Source organism: Rissa tridactyla, chromosome 8, assembly GCF_028500815.1.
Source record: "Rissa tridactyla isolate bRisTri1 chromosome 8, bRisTri1.patW.cur.20221130, whole genome shotgun sequence".
NCBI classification, from domain to species: Eukaryota; Metazoa; Chordata; class Aves; order Charadriiformes; family Laridae; genus Rissa; species Rissa tridactyla.
In genome coordinates this window covers 39,149,718-39,171,860 of record NC_071473.1, presented here as the reverse complement: position 1 = coordinate 39,171,860, position 22,143 = coordinate 39,149,718, and the positions used below count along the sequence as shown (strand labels likewise).

At 38.0% G+C, this 22,143-nt stretch overlaps 1 protein-coding gene across 1 annotated transcript in view; it reads right to left on the bottom strand.

Moving 5' to 3' along the window:
* Positions 1–22,143, bottom strand: part of COL24A1 (collagen type XXIV alpha 1 chain) — a 150,441-nt gene that overhangs the window by 40,069 nt on the left and 88,229 nt on the right. The window contains exons 25-32 of the mRNA XM_054212881.1: positions 14,629–14,682; positions 12,694–12,747; positions 11,068–11,121; positions 10,261–10,314; positions 2,763–2,816; positions 2,410–2,454; positions 2,250–2,294; positions 903–956 (exon numbers count right to left, since the gene is read on the bottom strand). Of these exons, the coding sequence (XP_054068856.1) occupies positions 903–956; positions 2,250–2,294; positions 2,410–2,454; positions 2,763–2,816; positions 10,261–10,314; positions 11,068–11,121; positions 12,694–12,747; positions 14,629–14,682 (414 nt within the window). The remainder of the gene's footprint in view (positions 1–902; positions 957–2,249; positions 2,295–2,409; positions 2,455–2,762; positions 2,817–10,260; positions 10,315–11,067; positions 11,122–12,693; positions 12,748–14,628; positions 14,683–22,143) is intronic.

The window sequence follows — 22,143 nt, the reverse complement described above, 5'->3', positions numbered from 1 at the left end:
CTTTCTGTAAGCATGTCAGCCTATGGATTAGTAGAAATGATATTTAAAAATATTAGAAATAATGAGTAGAAATAATATACTTTATATCAACAGTTCACTTTCAAGACTTAAATTAACCATATGTCGTTTGATGTGCAAAATAACTTTTCAGAAGCAATGAAAACACACAATTTTTGATAACTCTATTAGATTTTTGCATTATAAACCAGCAGCCTTCTCCCAAGTACCCCTAGGACAGCACACACTCTTTCACTGTATTTATATAATCTGATTTACCCGTGGAGATGGTGATGCAATACTATTCCTGTCATGGCTACACCTTGCAGCACTTTGCATATATTTGTTGCAGATTCTGCATGATCTTCTGTTACGATAGTAGCCACATAAAAGTGCGCATGGCTTTGAAACAACAACATTCAGAACAAGAACCCATCCATCAGAGGAATGTCTGAGATTTATTATAACGGTCTCTTTTTTGTTGAAAATTTAACCTGCCAAACAGATGCGGTCCCTGAGTTCCTGAAAAACTATCCTAACATTTGCCTGAAAAAAATACCAGTAATATCTGTATTGGCACATACATTTACATAATCCATAATGTAGATATCTACCTCAATGCAGCATAAAGCCACATAATATTGTGGTCCAACTTGTGTCATGCTCTCTTACATTGTGCACCCCTTACTTCAGTACTTCCTAACACAATTAACAGGCCTCCTTATGAAAAAGTTACCCTGAGCAAGGGAGGCAGACTCTAGCCCTGCAGTTTTGGAACAACTGCCCACAATTCCTACCTAACCACAGCTGGCAATACTGAATTTTGGTAAAACGTAGCTTGAGTTACCAGGGAATTCAGTATAATATGTGGAAAAAATTTTAAGCAGGCATAAGGATCAACTTACTGGCTCTCCCAATGGTCCCCTGTCTCCTGTGGTTCCAGGAGGCCCAAGCAAACCCTGGAAGATTAAAATAAAATTAAAAAAAAAAATCATTGGAAACAAGCTGTTTCATATTCTGTGAAAAGCCACTTCCTCTCTTATTTTTGCTCACTCAATAACTTGCTCAAAAACACTCAAGAAATATATGCAGCCTTTTCTTCTGGTTGACATGCATTGCCACATCACTAGCTCTTGTGGCAGGTGAGGGAGCCCTGAATAAATACTCTCTCAGTTTCTTTTATATAGGGATGGATCTTAGCTGACCCACCATTTACCAGTTCCTCCTCATTCTCCTTAGACTCATGTGCTGCTTGTGTGCACAAACTGTGCCTAAACACAATGTTATGAGTATCCTGCCCTACAAACTGTATTTGAGACAATCAATAAGGTTCACAGCCCACTTTTCTTTCTGCTCAACCTGCCTCATGGCAGTCTCATACTGTCTTCTAGAAACTGTAGCTGTAGGAGTAATAGAGCAGTATCTTGCACTTCGCAATAAATGTACTAATTCCCATAATTTCAACCTAATAAGGTTTTGCTTCATTCATTTCTGTATATATAAATACATCTAAAAGTCCCAGTGAATGAAGAGGAAATGAAAACCCATCATGTCAAAGGTGAGAGGCAACAAGCTCCTAAATCCGAGCAGAAGAGATAAGAGAAGTACATTGACAACCAACATTTTAAGTCCCAATTTCAGCACAAAATCACTACCATTACTGCTTTATTTCTGCTTTTCTGCTTCATTCCTTCTTGAAAATCCAATACAATTTGGACAGACTGGTAACCTTCTTTGTAAAAGAAAACCTCAAACAGAACATTAGGTTTCCACTGAAAGAAGCCCTAAAAGGAGGAATTTTCTCCTATACACGTGATACACATTTTACACATTTTTCTACGTTTATCCCAACATTAATAGTACACATCTACTCTAAAATCTATCAAAGACTTATTTTTCTATGTCACAATGACTTTCTCCCTTAAAAGTACAACAGAACCAAAAAAACCTCAAAGCAACTTCTGGGACCCCCCCTACTAACAACAATGGCCATTTCTTCTGCTTCAGTTTGATATCGTATTGTATTCTGTGGACCATCATCCATGAAAACACTGGTTTTATGGCAGACTAGACCATGTTCACATTACTCTCACTTCGGCCTTTGAGTCTTCGTATGAATAAATGCAAACCACTGTCAGAGTTTTCCAGGTGCTTTAAGGTAGACAAATTACCTCATATCTGAGTGAAACAACGTAGGAGATTTTGCGGATGTTTTTTTTCCTGGTAGAAGTACTAGAGAATTTCATACTCACAAGTGCACCCTGATCTCCTCTTTCTCCTGGATTTCCAGCTTTACCCTGTTCAAAGAGAAACATTGGAAGACAATGCTGGCTTCAGATAATTTCCAAACGCAGCTCAGAAATTAGCAGAACTGTGTTAAGCTTAACTACAAAGATTGGCTCCAATACTTACAATGAGCCCAGGAACTCCTTTCTTTCCTGGATCGCCTCTTTCTCCCTGATAAATAATCAAGAATGTGTGAATTCTATGTGCATTTGCTAGATAAGCTGTATACAGCTGCTGTCAGTTTAAATGCTGAGTAACTCTGCAGAAAGTGCAGATTCAGGCTTAGATGGGCTTATACCATAATAAGGAAGTACCTGAAGAAGGCAGAAATTTACAAAACTCCTCCTGGACTAAATAAAACTTTATGGCTTCTGACATGCTAGGTTGTTTTTATGTTTGTTTCTTTCTTTTCTTTTCTTATCTGTATATATCCGTCTATATCAATGTTTCGTATATTACTGAGCAATGCAAGCACTCACCTTAATGCCTTGTGTTCCTGCATCTCCTGGAGGACCGTCTAGACCTCTTGGACCCTGAATATTGAACAAGTGATTTGAAATATTAATTATGCATTATTTTTCGTTATCATCAGGGAGATGGGAAACATGTTTTGTTTGCACAAAAACCAATTTTCATTGTATGCTAAGTGTGAAAGCTTCAAAGAATAAAATAAGTTTCTCGTTTGCTGAAACATGAATTTAAGAAGAAAAATTTTTTGAAAAACAAAATGTTCAGGGCCTCTGTTAGAACCAGCTTGCAGGCTGATATTTTCTGCTCTCTTCTCCATCTACTTTGTATGCAAGCAACAGATACATATTTAAAAGAATTCAGATAAGCACTGGCTATACGGATGCTTGCTTTTGAGTATAAGTTGAATATGCAAAAATCCAGATTGCTAGTAAGACTCTAAAACAGGCAGATAAAGCTCTTCCATTAGTAAACCACTTTGAGGCAAGATTAAAAGCAATTTATAATCTTGCATAGGGAATTGCTCTATTGTTAGACTAAAACGTCTATTGTAAATCGTCTTTTTATAACCAGTAGATGAACAAAGATAACCTGTTATATTTTTGTATTACAATATAGCAAATATTTATTCCCAAAATGAAATGATGATTTAAGATTAGAAATCTAAATGCATTAGTTTACAAGCAAATGAAAAATCCTTACAATAGGATCATGAGCAAAATGGAAAAGAATATTTTATCCATGCTGACTTAGGAGGTTATTTCCAAAATTCTAAACACCATGACTGTTTGGGTACGGAAAATAAAATTAAAACCAGTTAATAACAACCTAAAACAAATGACCACTTTAGAGCAAGAGCTACATCAGTATCAAGACAGAGTCAGCCTCTTTACAACGGTATGCAGTGGGAGGATGAGACACAACAGCTTTCCTGCTGACATCTGGGCCAGGCTGGCATCAGAGGGAACTAGTACACGGCTACAGCAGTGCCTAGAGGAAAACAATCTGCATTTTCAGACTGCATTTATGAGTTGTAGAGAACTTTACATCTTGGGTCATGATTTATAGTCAGGGCATGCAACCATGATTGATTTCTAGAGAGCTGTAACTGTTGTTAATAGGGGCTTGTAAAATTACTTTGTTGGAAACATGTCTGATTTTATTTAGATTACTTTTCCCTCAAAAATGTCAGTGACTTAGGTGTCCCTGTTGAATTTTTAGAGACAAAACATGGCAGAATTCTCTTCTTTCTGACTTGGATTTACTGGTGCACATCAAAACCTCTGTCAGAACAGGTGAGCACCCACCCTGATATTCCTTTCAGGTGAAATGTCTCAAAGAACAGGAGAAGGGACATGAGGAAACTTTGAGATGGAGTGAGGACAGGTCATTAAGCTGGGGGGTAGAAGAAGCTGCAGAGGAATCGCCTAGGGCAACATAGGAAGGGGGAAATTGAGAGTGTTAAGCTGAGCAATTGCAGGATAGTTTTAGTGTTTCTCACACTTTTTAGATACATGACCTGCCATTTGTCTTTGTGCATCCTCCACAGGGCTGATCAGGGGATATAATCTCAAGACGAAATATTCAAGGAGGAAAAAGAACACATTTTGATTGTACAGATTTGTGTAATAAAGAAGTTTCTTCCTAGGTTTTATCTATTGTCATTAGTAATATTAACAGATAAAGTCTTTGAACATTTGTGGCTTCCTTTTAGTCATAAAGGGGGTCATAGCCCATAGTTTGAGAAATGGTCCTGTCAGGAGACTGCACAGGGTTCTCAGTCTGTGTTATGCACATAACACACCAAAACCTGTCTGCTAGTCACGTAGATCTCCACTTCAATGGAGTTCACATCCACAGCCCAATCATTAGGAAGAGAATAACAACTGATTTGATCACTAATAATCAAGCAAAAAGGCCTACCATTCAAAACACCAACTTTCTACTATACAGAGTAACAGAAACAAACGTGATGCTCAGCTTCTGGCTCTGGGCCATGCCTGCCTTTAGCCAGCCACAGAACAGAGTGCAGGAATCCAAGGGAAAGGCAATTTAATATTCAAACAAAAGCACACCATAACATTCCTATAAATAGTATGGTGTGACTCATTATTGGCACAGATTAATTGGATCTGTATCATTTCCTACTACAGCTAGTACAGAATGAGAGATACACATGATCTGCCTGCTGTTATTTAATTTAGATTGCAACAGAGCGGAGGAGTAAGGCTGCCAAACAATTGCTACTACTTTTTTCTTTGGCATGGGTTCAGTTTTGTTTCTAAAATGGAACATATTACATTGCAAACTCTAGGATGATAAGCTGAGAAAAAGTTCATCTAAGAAGGCAAGAAGCACTAATTAACTCTTTTTGTTCTTTCTCATCCTGCCTCCCAAATATAAGAAGAGTAAAAATAACATAAACACACTATGTAGCTACTTCTCTATTTTGGTGGTTAACATGGAATAATATTAGAAAATTACATCAATTTTAGTCTCACTTCCTTTGAACAATTAAGACAGATAAACACACAGCTATTGATGTATCACACAGCACTCTGGCTGCTTGTTTCATATAACCCTGATGCGCATACATTTTTCTAGGTTCTATATTCCCTTCTGTGAGAAATATGAAAGAAATCACTCATTGAATCTGAGTGCCAATGTCCTTAGGTAACTGAGGTTCTTCATGCCAGTACAGACACAAATGAGGCAGAGATAACCCTAATGGCTGCTACAGACATAAGATGCTGTTGCCTGACCCTAAATTTACGGCACTTCACTGTGTCATTTATCTGCGTTTTCAAAATTTAATTTCATGAGCTGCATTCCAAGAAAGTAAGAGCAGAAAGATATTGCTCTTGAACTTCAAACACCAAATATGAGCCTGAAGAATACTAACTGCTAAGAATCTTAGCAGCTATTGAGAATCTTGCTTAGGTCTCACTCATTAAATTAATCCAATGATACAGGACCTCTTCCCCTCGAATTAAGAGCTACAGTTGTATTAGTCATAAATTATGGTGCGAACTAAAAGCAGAACCAGTCTTTGACAGGGTGGTTTCTTCTCCATATATTAACAAACAAGAACAACAAAAAACCATGCAACAATGGCTTCATGGCTGCCTACACTGCTACCAGCACGCCTTCCAGGCTAATGTATTTCTTCCTTCTGGTCTTGGAGAGAAATTCCTTCTCTTAGATACAGGTATTCCCACCCCTCAGACTGTCATCCTGCCATTGAAGTATCTCCAAAGCACTGTCCTCCCTTTGTGTTTTTTATGAGATTAACGTTAAAAAATAAAATGTGGGTCACAAAAGGACCCAAGCTTCCACATGATTCCAGCTAAAGTACATCAAGTCCTGAGCATGAGCCGAAGAAGCTCCGTGCTAGCACTATGCTCAGCGGCAGTTCCCCCCAAATCCCCTGACAGTGAGATACTCCATAGACTCCTAGACAGCCTGCCTTCAGCTGGCCAGAACTCCCGGGTGTACCGGAGACTGAACAGCTGGATACTCTCAGGCAGAAGTAGGCTGCTGGAAAATCTTGGATGCAAACCGGTTGCTGAAAGGTCCAGAATTTATGAGATGAAGGAATTCTACTCTGTGACAGTGCAGAAGTAGAGGGTCAGCACTCCTAAGACTTCCTGCAGATTCCAGCTGTGAAGATGGGATACGTTCTTGTTTCAGTACACTACAAAGGGGAACTTCCATATGCTTCTATTTAACTTCTGTGTGTGACTGTGGTATGTGTTTTTCTGAGACCTGCCACACAGAGCTTGGAGTTCTGAGACATCTCTTTCTGAATCCAGTGATGAAAACCCCAGGTTTCAGGGCCCCCCAGATATTTTCCTTATGCAAGATTCCACTTCAGGTCTGATATTTTGATCTTGAGATCAGACAAAATTCTCAGTGGCTTCACGTTTGTTCGAAGAGCCTGAAGACCTAGGTCTGCTCTAAGAACCCCTTCCATGACGCATTCCCAGTCATGTTGGATGGAGGCAAAGGCATAAACCACAGCTCCAAACTGGGACTTCCACAGAGCTTGGGATGTTTGGGATTTATTTTGAGTGATCTTTAATTACAAGCAATGTACTCCATGATGTGCTGCCAGAATCGTAGAGACAGACTCCCTCAAAGATTCCCATCTCAGTTGGCAGAAGATGTGACACTCCTAAATAAAAACTATCTTCTACCTTCAAAATAGAATCTAAATTAAAATAAGTCATTCCCCCATCAAAACAATCACCAGGTAGCAGATGCTGCTGGAAGGGACGAGAGCCTGCAGGGGAGGACTCACATCCATGTCAGTAGCTTGGCTCTGACCCCAGCTCTGGTGATGCTGGCAGACAGCTTGCCAGGAGGGAAGGATCAGAGGTTTAGAGGGGAATGCTTTGTCCCAAGGAATTAAAATGTACAACCTGCAGCAGTTCGGTACCAATCTCAGAGACAACTACTTACACCAGATTACTTTTGAGCTAGCCTTCTAACGCACTGCATCCGGTAGGCCACCAGTCAAACTGAAACTCTGGTCGACTGATAAGGCCCAAGGGATTTTCCTTTTTAGATGAAGTCCAAACATCAGCATTTTACAGTGAAAACGACTGGACATGTGTACTCCTCATCTAGTGTGCTGACTTGTGTGTCCTGATTCAGCATAACACTTCAACATGTATTTCACTTTCAGACATGCTCCTACTGAACTCACAGAGAGGTAAAGCACACGTTTCCTTCATTGAATCGGGCCATTGAAGAAAAAGCGGTGCCAAGCTGCTACTTCTTTTCAGGCTCACAACTGCTTTGTATTTCTGGTTGGATTTACATTTTCAAATCTGCCTGTGAAGGAAAAAGGCTGTTTTTCCCTTTGGTCCTCTGAACCAAAGCAGAGATTCACATTCCTGTTACTAACATTGGGCTTCCAGGAGCTCCTAGTGCCTCTTCTCCACTGAACATGTTTGTATGAGCATCTTCTGAATGCTTCAGGAGTGACTCGTCTACTAGCTGATGCCTGGGGTTGGATGCTCCTGCTTACACCAGTTCTTGGTAGTTCACTGTGCTTATCAGTGGGGGTGGATTCTCGCCCTCTGCAGCTAATTAAGGTTTCTCTTTGAATTTTGTTAGATGTATTGCATAAACAATTACACCTGAATTTCAGTTTTGCCTGACAAACAGGCCTCAATAGACACATTTTTCTGGGCACTGATAGATTAGGTACGTGTGACATACTCAGTTCAGAAAATAAGCAGGTCACCTTTGAGATATGGGAAGCATTTGCCATTTCTGCAAGTAAAATTGTCAAAGTAATACCGAGTATTTCTTTGTGTATATGATTTTGTAAGGTTTTCTGGTTTTGGTTTTTGTTGTTTTTTTTTCCCCAGATAATTCATTATTAAATTAAAATGTCTATTATTAAATTAGCAAATTAATTCCCCAGAAAGAAATTTTTACTAATATATCCTTTTAAATAAGCTTTTAAAAAACACGTCTGTTGTAAGGGAAAAATGAAGACTATTTTCAGAAGACCACACAGATTCTCTCTGATGATGGTGGGTATGTCCTTTTCCATGAGCTGCTGAGATAACTTCCTTAATCCTAAAACCCAGACTCAGACTGGGTCTACTGATAGATACTTCAGACAAGCACAAGAAGTTCTAAGTGTATGTAGATACATGCTCAATCTGCTTCACCATTTAAGGAAATTGAAGTCTGGGATAAATTATACTCTATGTCTGAAATTCAACAACAACAACAAAAAACCCAAACACTTGGCACTGACAGCTGGAAACCTTTCTAATACAGAGTAACACAGAACAGAAATTATACATTTCATATGCTACATTTCACAAATTGTTCCTACAAACTGCACCATGAACAAAGAGGTAAATTAAAACAGATTTCTTCTGAAGGAGGAGGAAACCATACTAAAGAAGGAAGACTCATTTGAAACATGTGAAGTTTCTGTTATGAATAAAACTGTAGTGTATTGTGAAGCTGCTAAGGATTGTATATTTTGAATATACAGAATATGCAAAATATCGTATATTTCAAAACATTGTATATGTCAAATTGAATATTCAATATATGGTTTCAAATATATATTAATATTCAAATATATAAAAGATAGTCAGATATATTATTTTGAATATACTGAAAATATAACTTTATCCAATCTCTTATTTAATAGTTTAGCAATCATGAAAATGTAGTGTAGAAGAACATACAGTTAATAAATTTTATATTACAAAGTCTGATAATCACAATATTTTCTAATCTAAAACCTTATTTAAAAAGCAATGTGTGCTTCTCAAGTATCTATCTTTAACTGGAGTAAAACCTCCAGATCTTACTACTTTTCAAATTTTACCATATATTTTCCTAGAAAACATACATATTGCAATAATGAAGGAGGATAAAGGAAGGCTGTAATTGTATTTTGCTGTAGCAACAAATGTTTCTGCTTCCTATGACAGAAAGAAACCAACAAAATTATCTCACTGACAAGAATTCAGGGACTTTATCAGGAAGGAGTGCTTAGGCACTACCTGATGCTAACGCCACCTATGAAGACACACTGACTGGTCCAGCCACTGGTGCGAGTTGTACACATCTCATAGGAAGCCTGGATATGCTGTCAAACTGCTAGGTGAGGCTGGTGTTAGAAGGGTGCGTCTTCACTGCTATTCTTGACGAGCTCAATAATTCCAGTGAGAATACACTTGCTCATGCTGCAACCAAACCCATCTATACTATGAACGGGATACGCTTCCTGCAGGCACCTTGAGCTCAGACTGCAAAAACATGACCAAAAGCCCTCCAGACAGGAAGCGCAAGTGACTGGTGGGGTTTACGAAGCAAACCATTCCCAGGTAACAAACTGCAGTACTTTCACTGATACTGATTTTATGCATTGTGATCAAAGGCTGATACAAACTGATGTAGACAGACCGCCTCTTCACTTATGTGGGCTCTGGATTAGTGTGTTGTTTACAGTGAAAAAATGGTTCCCATTTCCCTGATAAAAATGCATGAAATGGAGATGACAACCTAATCAGAGGTTTGAGATTCTAGCATATACTACTTTCTGACTTTGCTTCTTTCTCTTTCCAGATTATGTTTGGGTGATTTTGATTGTCTTTCCAAAGACATAAATGACATGCAGATAAAGAAAATAGTCCTTAAAACTCTGAAACAGTCCAACAGTAGTTATAAATGCTAATATTGCATATTTATGTATACAGAATATAAGGCCAGTCATCATTTTGGTTCTGGTCCTGCTGTCAGCTGAAATCAATGGCAAAACCCCATTTAACTGTAATGTGAAGAGAAATGAAGATTCATATAATTTCCTATGTGGAAATACAAGTATCATCTGTCTGATTCTAGTACAAATGGTTTGAGTCTGGAGGACGGAGTTCAAAGGAAGCAACTCTACATGGGTTAAACATCGGATTCACATTGACAACACACTATTCTCTGCTCTAAGTAACGTGAGACAACAATATTACTCACTCTTCTTCCCTTAGGTCCCTGTGGCCCTGGTGGTCCTCTTGTCCCTGAAGGTCCCTACATGTCAAATAAACATATTATTCATTGTCTTCTATACACAGATTTCTGAAAATTACAAGGCTCGTGCACATTGAGCAATAGTCAATGCAACCAATACAAATCAATCACTTTCACTTATGGTTCAAATTCAATTAATTGTGTTAGTACAATTTATCTAGAAAAATCTAAATAAGAGACTCTATGTAACTTTATTCTGAATTAGAAATCATGATGCGACTGTTGGATAGACTACTTCTGTCCAATACCACAAAATTGCTAAAGGATACTTGTATTTCAGCAATATTATGTTAAAAAAATCTAATAATTTCCAATAGAAGATTCAGTTTTTGTCTGTACTGAAGACACATAGTAGCCAAATTATAACATATTTATACACAGCAAATTAGAATATAATGTTTTTTTATTAACAATAAAACTAAACACATAATGAATAAATTATATTAGGCATCAATGAATTAAAAATAAAATTGTGCAATTATAAACCATCCTTAAAAAATTCTATTCCCCTACTTGTCTCAACGGACTGATTTTTAAATGCATGAGTAAATGGTATAATTAGTTTTCCTGTCTCTCATGGATCATTCTGGTAAAGAGTAGGTTGAACAGACTTTGTGTCTGAATGGGTAAATTTTCATGTCAGTTTTATAGACTGCAGTACAAATTAGAAGCCATTCTTAGCTTCAGCAAAGCAAAAAGACAATTTGAAAATGGTACATTTTATGTCAAACAAAATCACCACTCTATACCTACAGGTAATCCTTCTGGCCCCACAGGTCCAGGGCCTCCTGGAGGTCCTGGGTAGCCCTAGAATTGAAATAAATATAGAAAAGACAAAACAGTTTTATCAAAATTGTTATTATAACAACAATAACAAATCCAGTTACTTACCTCAAAAATTGGAGGTAAGTTAATACAATGATTAATCCTGCAAAATTTATTCCCCAAATTTTGTTTAGGAAACAGATATTTGTTTGGATATATCATAATAATCATTAAATCAACCCAAGAAGTTTTTCCACATGCAGGCAGTAGCTGACAGGGTTGTACTGAAACAAAAGCTGGAGAGTTCTAAATGGATTTAAAAATCCTCACGTCAAGGCTGTGACAGTGGGAACAGAAAGTGGACACATCCTGGTGTGGGCAGAACTGGTCAAGAAAAAATGCTAAGAATAACTCTTGTCTGAGGGCTACAAAGACTTACTACAGGGAAGGGCTCTCACTGCTATGACTTAAGTGGATTTACCTACAGCAATGAGCATTACTAAGAGTTGAAAAAAGTAGTTGATAATATTGGATTGCATATTAATAAATCCTCCTTTATTAATAACTCTAATTTTTTTTTTTTCATGGATCAAAAGCAGCTGGTTGAAGGTAAATCTAGATTAGAGAGATTTAATGAAGTACAGAATGCTTCAAAAATTCTTGTCTCATGCTGCACGGATCATTAAATTGGCCTGTAGCCCGAGGGCACTTGGTCTCTTCCTTGGCAATGAATGCCAAAAGAGTAATTACTGCAAATATTCAATATAATGTCCATTTCCATGCCAAAAACATTCCCCACTGCACTCAGGCCCACATCTGCAGCTGCTACAAAAGGCCACTGAGATTTCACCACTGCATCAGTGTCAGATGCTGCAGGACACAGCACGTAGTACACTGCCTATAATCTCCCTGCCATCTCCTTGTATATGGTTAAGTCTGTAAGTGTTCTCTATACATTCTGTATCCACCACAGTGCTTGCTAGCAAACACACAACCAAACCCTAACTGCTTTTCCTCAAGAATTTCAACATGAATGTGACAATGGGCATATGTGTATGGCTTTTTAGCTTCGGTGCCCCAACAAGCTACCTAACATGACAGTAGCCTCTGGACTGTCCAATGGTGCACGAAACGTTTAATCCTGATTTAGGAGAAGTGGTGTTGTCAGGAAGGCAGTCCTCCCACAAGAGTGGCACCCAGAGGCTGTTTGGGTACTGCTGTGCAGTAGAATTAGAGGTGATGCTAGTTACCAGCGGTCTATTAGAATAATCTGTGTTACCCCAGCCTACACAGCAGATTACTATCTTACTTTCTCTCCTTTATTTATCTCTCCTTTCAATTAATTGTGTTTAATTTTTTTTATATAAGGCTGCTTAAAAACCATTTTTCAAAAATGCACTTGCTCTGCTGCTTCATTCAGTGGATCACTTTGTAAAGTCACTGCCACAAAGGGGATAAAGCTGCTACATGAAACTTCCTAGGAAGAATGCATCATAAATACTGCTCTTCTCCATAAGAAAAAAGGACAGTCAGAAGGCTGAGAATTAATTACTGTTTTGGAAATTAAAGTGCCTTTCTAAGTAACATAATTATTCTACATTATTTGTGACTTACCATGACACCTTTCTCTCCAGGAGGACCTACTGGTCCTGGACTGCCTCGCTCTCCCTTTAACAAAAAAGAAAATAACAGTGAGTACTCTTTCCCTGACTCGTTCCATGTCCACTGAGCCAGGCAAATCAGGCAAACAAGGCTAACCTGCAATAACAATACCACAGCAATCCACGAGGTCTTTTGTGAGGGCTGTAGCCCATACTCTACAAGAGATTTGGTTGCTATTTGGTTGAAAGGGAACAACTTCTTGCAGGGCACACCACCACTGGTCAGGGACCACCCTTCAGAAACAGTGCAGAGACCTTTTTTCACTTTTGTTGAATTTCTACACTCCTTCCTCCTACAAGCCCATCCATATTTTGAAAAGATGGTAAAACTGAGTTTCTCCAATTCCCTTTACCTAGAAGACTGAGAAGAGATTTGGTACTACATCAGCTTCTGTGAACTGCAGCTAGCATATCCCTTTTCTCTGTTGGTTGCATCACATTTACAGTTATGTTCATTAATCCATAAAATTCACCACAGCAAACAAGCAGAAAAGAAAATTTTGTTCCTTTCTCCCTCATTTCTTCAGTATGTGTTAGGAAAGCACAGATCTAAAAGCAAGGCCAGCCCTTCAGCAGCTGCAGAAGCAATTGGAGTAGGGGAAGTAGGAAGGGTCTCTTTCTTGCCTTGCATAGTTTTTCACCTTTTACTCATATAACATCCAGCCCAAACACCAGGCTTGGCTGTAGATTACCCCCATACAAAGATTAGACTTCTATTGCAGATAATATATAAGATGTAGAGATAACACTCTATTTTATATACTGTAAAGATACATTTATTTAAAACAATTATCCTGGAAGTATGCTTGTCATTTAAATCCATATAGCATGTTCACATTGTACTATTTAATCCATAAAAGAGGAAGACAACAAAATTCTACAGAAACAGCATAGCAATGACAATAATTATTGCACCATCAAGAAGCTCGTTTCCATTTGCTAATGATAGATTAATTATTTTTTTATTGCCTTTTCCCTCCTAGCTAAACTAGCAGTAGTATCCCAAGGTAATCTTTGTTACATCAAGTGTAATTATAAAGAACAAGAATCCTTTGACACCGAATTCTAAGATGATATTATGATTAAAACCACGAGATGACTAAATTTTAGTTTTAACAAGCAGTGCTTTCCACTGATGTATTTCCTTTCATAGATTATATAAATTATAATTAGATTTTCGTGGAAGTACTAATACATTATTAAGACTTTCTCAATAAATAGCAGCCACCAGTCTAGGTGAAATAATTCAGCCCTGCAGGGAAGAAATACAAATGCTGCTGGATCATTCTGACAAAAAATTATGTTTTTATTATAATTGAAGCTGACATGCAGTCCAGTAATAGTTTCCTGTTTTTCAGTTTTAAAATACTTCACCTAAATAAAACCATGTCAAATATGCTTAAGCTATTTATACTGTTCTCATCAAATTAAGTCTGCAAAACTTTGCTTTCATAAACACAACTGTTACTGCACAGTGGACAAAACTAAAGTGTTGTCTTCTTTACTCAGTTAATGCATACAGCCAAATTTTACCTTTCTACTTTTGTTTTCATTATGTAGCAGTGCAAAACCAGTGCCTACTGTATAAGACAAGTATAATTTATGCCAGTTTCTATGACTCAATAGCAGTGGAAAATAAAGTAACAACAAGAACACCATATTAAATCTATCAGTTCTAAATTAATTGCCAAGTAAAATCAAGGATACCAGATGCACACCTCAAATAACAGCATCTGTATTACCATTTATTACATCCCTGTGCTCTGAAATAGCTACAGGAATATTAGTTTTGTCAGTGGTCAGTAAATGATCTCTCACCAAAATTTTATCACCCCAATGGTTTTCAAAGCTGATTTTTACTGCTGAGTAGCCAGATACATTATTGTACCTTTTCACCAAGGCTTCCAGATGGCCCAGTTTCTCCAGGTAAGCCAGCTGATCCCTGTACAAAAAGTAAGCAGGCTTTTATTAGAGCGATGTCTATACTAGTTCCTGGTTGGCAGCTCCCCAGCAATCCTGCAGCAGGGCACAGCACATTTCTTCATCCCAGAGAACCAGCGGTCTATTTGTGTAAATGCTCCTGTGGGGAAGTGAAGACTGCTTACAATCCTGGTTTACAATCCATACGGGAGGATCGCTGCATCTAGACACACCAACAGTAAATGGCTACTGCTTGAAAAAAAATTACATAAATTTAATCATCATACTGTGCGACCACCTAAGGTCTGCCACTGAGCTCAATCTTGCAGTGCTAGAAGCTTTACAAACATACAATTAAAGGTGATAATTGCTCTGATAGCGCTTCAGTCTGACCACAAATTTCAAGGGGAATGAATTCAATGAACAAAGTAAAAGCTAGTCAAAACAAAAATGGTATTGGATCAGGTGTTGTCAGAATTTTCCCTTTAAGCGTTGTAGCCCCAAAAGCCTTTGAAGTCAGGGGATCAGAGCCATTCAGTCCTTTTAAAAATGAAATAACTCTCTCCTGAGGCTTTCCCACAAATTTCCACTGGATAGAACAAGTTCCACTGTATAGAATAGGAAACATGAGAGGAAGTACTTTAAAAAAGCTTATTCCCAAGTGCTTGCAATACACCCTTTATTATCAAATTAAAGAAAAAAAAAATTATAGCGTAAAGCCCCAGTTGAGAAACGTATGAAACAGTGAGCTTGAAGAAGAAGCAATAGGTGCCCAGAGTATATCGCACGACTGCTCGTGAAAGATGGCAGAAAGGTGGAAGCTCCCAGTGGTGACATAATACACAACTGTACCGTGTCTGTAATGCTTTAAAAAGCAAAAATTATTTGCACTTTAAAAAGCACAAATAAAACGGCAATTCATACATTGGCATTACTATCTCTACTTTAGCACTACACTGGCACTTAAGTGAGATTTATTTTTTAAGAAGTGTTACTGCGGAGGTCACAGACAGCTCATATTCCTTTCAAGAGGAATAAGCACTAGCTTATTCCATAGAAATACCGTCATAGCAGAAAGACAACATTGAAGTCTGAGATCTCTGCCTTTGAAAAAACACCACTTTTTTTAGCTTTTGCCGTTATAATTTCAATAGAATTTAGCCTCAAGTACCTTAACATAACAGATGCAATGTAACTAAGGGTTTATGATGGCTTCTTACTTTCTTGGACTGCTAGCTCCTCTAGAAATCTCATAGTTTAAATATATTGCAATAAGCCATTGATACAGCTGCCTTTGAAGTTGACAATACTAGCACAAACTACTTTCTGGAAGGGGCTAGAGAGATACACAGGCATCTCTATGGCTGCTGGACTGATGCATTATGTGTGAGAACTTGTGTATTATATGTCAGAGCTGAGACGTCACTTGGCAGCAGCCAAAGATTTGTCCTGGTGATACTGGCACTAAGGCGATGCCCAGACGTCACTGGCAGGAACGAGGGACTTTCATGACGAACTCTGAGAACAAGAGCTACCACTGCTACCAATGATAGCCAACAGTGGGCCTCAGCACCAGGCAGAAAGCTGTAAGACAAAGAATTACCCTGTACTCTTGCTCATCAAGATAAGGGGTGTGGAGGTACGGTTTCAAAAGGCTAAGGACTAATCACTTTAATTCTCTTATACCAGAAAGAGCAGAAGACATAATCAGAGCCAAGATGTAACCCAGACCTATTCTCCTTCCACAGAGACACTCCTGATCTCCCAGCAAATGAGATCTTACAGACATCTTACAGGTCTGAAGATGCTGATTAGAAAGATGGGTGGCTGTGCCTTACCCCAGCAGTGAACCATTTACTATATAGCCCCTGATCAAGTCCCCTTTTGAATTCAAAAGTATTCTCTTTCTGACTAAGTCGCTCTGGTCTGAAAGAGAAGGAATGACTAGAAGCAGTGACTGTGAATGTGCTGTTGTATTACCCAGCACATTAAGTCTAGGCTACAACACTTTCCAGAGTGAGGACAAAACGTGGCTATTAAGCAGCAAGTTTCCTAGACACTGGCTGTTCCTTAGAAGAAATTAGTTAAGTAAAAAAAATTTACAGTAAAAATACTAAAAGAAGAATGTGGATTCTTGTTAATACAAAAGACGGGGAAAAACCTCTGCATGAGTGGCAATGGGTATATATGGATAGCAAAAAATTAGTCAAGATGACAAGAAGAATTGAAGCCAGTGAAATGGTAAAGGCAATAGGGACTTCAAGAGGAATGAAGGGGAAAGAAGTTCATGATGGTTCAGGACTAAATCTTCTTCCACTCCTCCATCCAAAACTGAGGGCAAGTACCTGAGACTGAGATAAAACTAGGGCAGGTATGCGCAGAGGCAAGAGAGGAAAAACAAGCTTACTTACTTTTGGTCCTTAAAACAATTAGGAGCATACAGTGAAGAAAAAGCGCAATGAGTGAGCAAAACATTCTGTTCCATCAATACGTTAGCCATAAAGTGCTGTTTTCCCTATGGACTTTCTTAAAGATCACATGTGATCCTTAAATCCCAGATTTGGATTGGTTTATTACAGAGACCAGATGCTAAGACTGGATGAGGTTTCAACTCTCTTTCCTCCTTACTTAAGAGGATGAACATAGTCCAAAGCAGGTTTGTTGAGACAGTGTCTTCCAGCATTCCTTCAATCCTTTGGGGAGTAGTGGTGGATTCCAAAAATCAAATTGAATGTATTAGGCAACAGAAAAGTAAAGCAAAAAACCCTGAAATGTTTACATAAATCATCATGGGTTTAAACCTTATTAAAAATATAGTCATAAACTTTCATTTACAAGGATTTGTGTAAAAATCTCCAGTGACTACAACAGCATTTTAGAAACCTTCTTGACAGAAGCATTTTTGTGGAAAATGAATCAGAGACCAGGTCCCACAACTAACACAGGCCTGAGAAAGACAAAAACATCTTGCCAGGGCATATACTCTGTGTTAGAAACCGGACTGTATTTGAATAATTGAAAACACATTGTACACTTAATGCAAACCCAAGTATGGAGTAATCCATTGAAAAGACTGGTAGTGAGAAATGAATATTCAGCTGGTTCCAAACATTCCTGTGGAAGCAGTTACCTGTGAGGTTTGACGCTAACACGTTGTTCTGTGATAATTGAAAATTTTCCAATCCAATGTTATTTCATTTAGAGGTCAGTATTTTTGAACATTTTTATTCAACGTTCTTTTAATGATAAGCCATAAGTAAATTTTAAATATTATCTTGCCACATTAACATTTTTCTATGAACTTTTTTTGGTATTTCCAATTAATTTTCATTAAAATTTGTCCTCAATCTGTGCCAAATCACTTCACTCCAGATTCAGCATTGAGCAATATCATAATCTCTGCCTGCTCATTAAGAGTCCCACTTAAACATTTCTTCAAAAGCCCATCAGCTTCATACTTCATGAAAGACTTTATACATTTTAGCACAGTACTCAAAAACCCCCAAATGAGTCAACATTTAGGTTTGATTTTAAGAGATAAAAATCTACTTGAGGATCCTTTAAGATTCAAGCCAACTATCTATGTTAAAAAGACAACCAAGGGTGATGGACAGGAGAAGGAAGAAAAGTGGATGCTCTAACGACCAGCTAACCAGCTTCTACTATTTCAAACCCAGCTCATCGGTAGAAAAATACTTCTACAACTCATAATATTATAAAAATTAAGTTCTAAGGAATAAATATTAACCTAAGCTCTGTTTTGCTAGCCAGACATAATGGCACTAAACCAATTATTTTTAAAATCAGTCCATCTGGACTCTGGTATCATAGGCACTAATATGGGATCTGTTCATGCATGCTTCTAACTGGTGTGACCCAGATTAGGCCTGGACAAAAATTAGGAATAAAGCACGATGCGGGGTTTACACTGGCTGCTATTTGGGCTTCCTAGCATCTGCAGTAGAACAAATGGTAGCTGATACATGAGAAAGAGGTATCATAGGCAGTTGATACCAGCTCTGGAATAATAAACCCTGTTTGTCATAGATTTCTGGGCGAAATTGTATCAGATCAGTGCTTTCATAGGATTCTATTTTTGATCTGATCAAAAATAGTATATTGCTGAACCACAAACAGACTTTTGAAACCAAAGACTTTCAATAGAGCCTTTGTGTAGAACATTTGCTTACTACAGCACCACTATCAGGTATGAACTGATTGGAGCAGCTGCTAACATCCTGCACTTAGAGATATGAATAACCTGAAGTTTTAAAGAAAGATTTGTCTCCAGACCACTGGGAAAGCTGAATAAAACTAGCCAAAAAAGAAACTGGAAAAATCGTTCTGAAAGTGTCACCGAATCACACTCTAGTTTCAACAAGGTCTTCTTCTAGGCCAACAGCCTGGTTTTTTAATGCCATGCAAGACCTGGGTACAAACTGACTGCATCATGGAAAAAATAAAGTTTTGGCTTTTATCACCTTCAAAAAAATTTTTTTTAAATTTTTGAGGTGTTTAAAAAGGATTTTCATTTTTTGGGAATGGAACGGAATAGGATCAATTTTGGGAGATATATGTTCTTATAGAAAGGAGAATCTTTAGTAATTTGGTTTATGTGGGTAATTTGGGTTATGTGAAAGACCAAATAAAGAATATAAAGTAAACTGATGCCAGTTTATTTACAATTTACTGCCAGTTCACCTATTTAATTAGTTACTTTTGAATCCCTTAGTGACTAATTCTACATTTGCCCTCTAATGGCACTTTAGGTTGAATTATCAAAATCAAAGAGTACACTAGAAAATGGCCCCATGTTAGACCTTGGCACTTGAAGAGCTCTTGGCTGACAGCTCTGCAAACTGCTGTGTGTATGCCACATAGCGATACTGGCTTTTGGTTGTGTGGTCCTTTTTTATTATTCAATCTGGTGGTTCCACCTCTAACCTTTAGAAACTATTTCCTACCTCACAACCACAGTACTAAAAATGTTATGAAGTGACCATAAGATCTGTAGCTGCTTTACCCAGGATTATGTTGGAAAGTATATTTGAAAGGCAGACCCTATTTTCTTCTTTTTGAGCCTGAGATTTGGCCATCTGTTTCACAAGCATTTTCTGTCTGTTGAGAAAGTTACTTGGTAATCAACCAGAGGTGATAATCTGAGTGAAAATCTACGCGTTTTTACTGCCACTGGAGTAGATGAATAAAAGCAGAGATGCACCGTACTTGTACCTCACAGCTGATGCTTCACTCAATTTTTGAAAGGACTCAAAACTTCAACTACCCAAATATTGGAAAGGCAAAATGTACTGGAATTGTTGCTAATTTACAGCAGTTTTAGGAAATACATAAATGGGTTAAATTTTGCTTCCAGTAACACGAGTGTAAAGTAGGGCAAATCTGTTTGATAGCATTATGCAAAGAAACACTTGCATTTAAAGGAGGCTAGCTTACAAAGAGACAGCAGGATGTGCCCAAATGACAAAATCTTGGAAGCTAAACTGCAGATGCCATGTGCGGATACTATTTCTCTATATTTTTCTTCCCAAACCACCAGAGTACATGAAATACATCAGTTAAATTCAGACAGACAGTAAAAGAGACAAACAGTGAAATGACTGGATGTGTGCTGATACCTACACTATTACTGAATAAGTTTAACGCATGCCGGAAAAACTTATCCTTGATTATTGCCAAAATAGCCTTAAACATTTTTCACATATTTTAGTGCTGCAAAACCACTCGGGCATGCAAATAAGTGTGCATATAAAGCTATAGATTGGGTGCTGGGAAAACAATAGCCCACAAGCCAAATAACCACCACACAGATAGCATCTGACTCCCTGGAAAGACTAAAACCCTCTCTTGGCCAGGGAAAGAGTTGAGGATGGCTACACTTTTTGGATGTTCTACTAGATCTGCAAGGGTTCCATTTGTATGTGAATCTTTTAAATGACCAAGAGAAAAAGGCAGCCTGAGGTCAGTCCTATAGTGGTAGTCAGGACACGGTTCACTGGCTGGGAAGAATCCTGCATTTTACACAGTCTACTTGCCCTAAGCAGCTTGAAGATGAAATGAAGTGAATTGGGTGACACAAACTCTATCCAAATCTGAAGTATTTTCACTTTTCAAGTGACAATCAGAATAGTGTCATTTATAGAAGTTCTTGGTTTTGATTGTAAAGTTCACATTGGTAGCTTTTTGTAATGTGAGCAAAGGAAAAAAAAAATTCTTCTGAAGGTAGATATTACACCAGAGAGTCATATCTTGGCTAAGCTGAACTGGGATAAAAGTTATTTACATTTATGTATCTAACTAGTGTTGTGTTTTTTTTCTTGGGTAACAAATCTCACATGGAACAGATTATCCTCTTTGGCGGTTCTCAATGGTACATGTACTGTTGACTTATTTAAGGTGTTAGTCCTAACTTGCAAAACCACGAAGGGTGTGGGGCTGTGGGTGTTCTGTGGGGCAGCATGGCAGCTGAAACTAGCTGATGAAGAGTACTACTAGCAAAATGTCCTTCAAGAAAAATGAGCAACAGCTCAAAAAAGCTAACCTTCAGATATCGTAACCCATTTCCCCACTCTTCCTGAGAGAAAGACCTAGCAGCGATGATACTGTATCAGTTCATCTAGGATAAAAAGAAGCAGCACAAGATAGACACAGAAGTATCATTATTACCATTCATGGTAAAATCTTCATAGAACTTACATTAATCTGTATCCAATAGGTTTCTGAAAGCAGCTGAACTAGTTCCTTCTTCTGAAGCTTTTGGCAATGCCCATGCATTTACCAGTCTTGGGAAAAAAAAAAAAGGTTTTCCTCAATTGACTTTACTCTTGGCCTATGGCTTACAATTCTCGTTTGCATATCCCCAAAGCCCAGACTTTTCATAATAGTTCAAAGAACTCCTTCTATTGAGCATCCTGAAAACATCAGTTAAAGCCCATTTAATCTTTTCTTAAATCACAAAGAACTGCAATTCCATTCTCCATGAATTAAGCATCCCTGGTGCCTAATCCATCTAATTTTTATCTCTGCAGGAGATGTGGTAATTGCTTTATGGAAATTCTTCTCAAACACAACTCAACTCCTAGGCACATGGCCTGACTGCTGCGTTTTCTTGCCTTCCCACATACTCTCATTGGCTGACCATTTTCAGCCTGCTGTGGAGCTGCCATTGACAGCCTAAATATCACTTTTTTTTTAATTTTATTTTTTCTTTGCTGGACAGTAACTTTCAATTCTTTTTAGCCTTTTTTTTTTTTTGGGGGGGGGGTTGGGGCACAGAGGGAGAAGGAGGAACAATTCTCATTTCAGCTTGGTTTCTCTTCGCTGTTTCAAAAACTATTTGCAACTGGGCAAACTTGCTGACACGTAACTTTTCCGGGTCTTTGAAGATTATTTTTTCAGGATTTGTGTTCATGAACTCTGCTTATTTTAGTTTGTCCTTTTGATACCAGTTGTACATGCTGCAGCT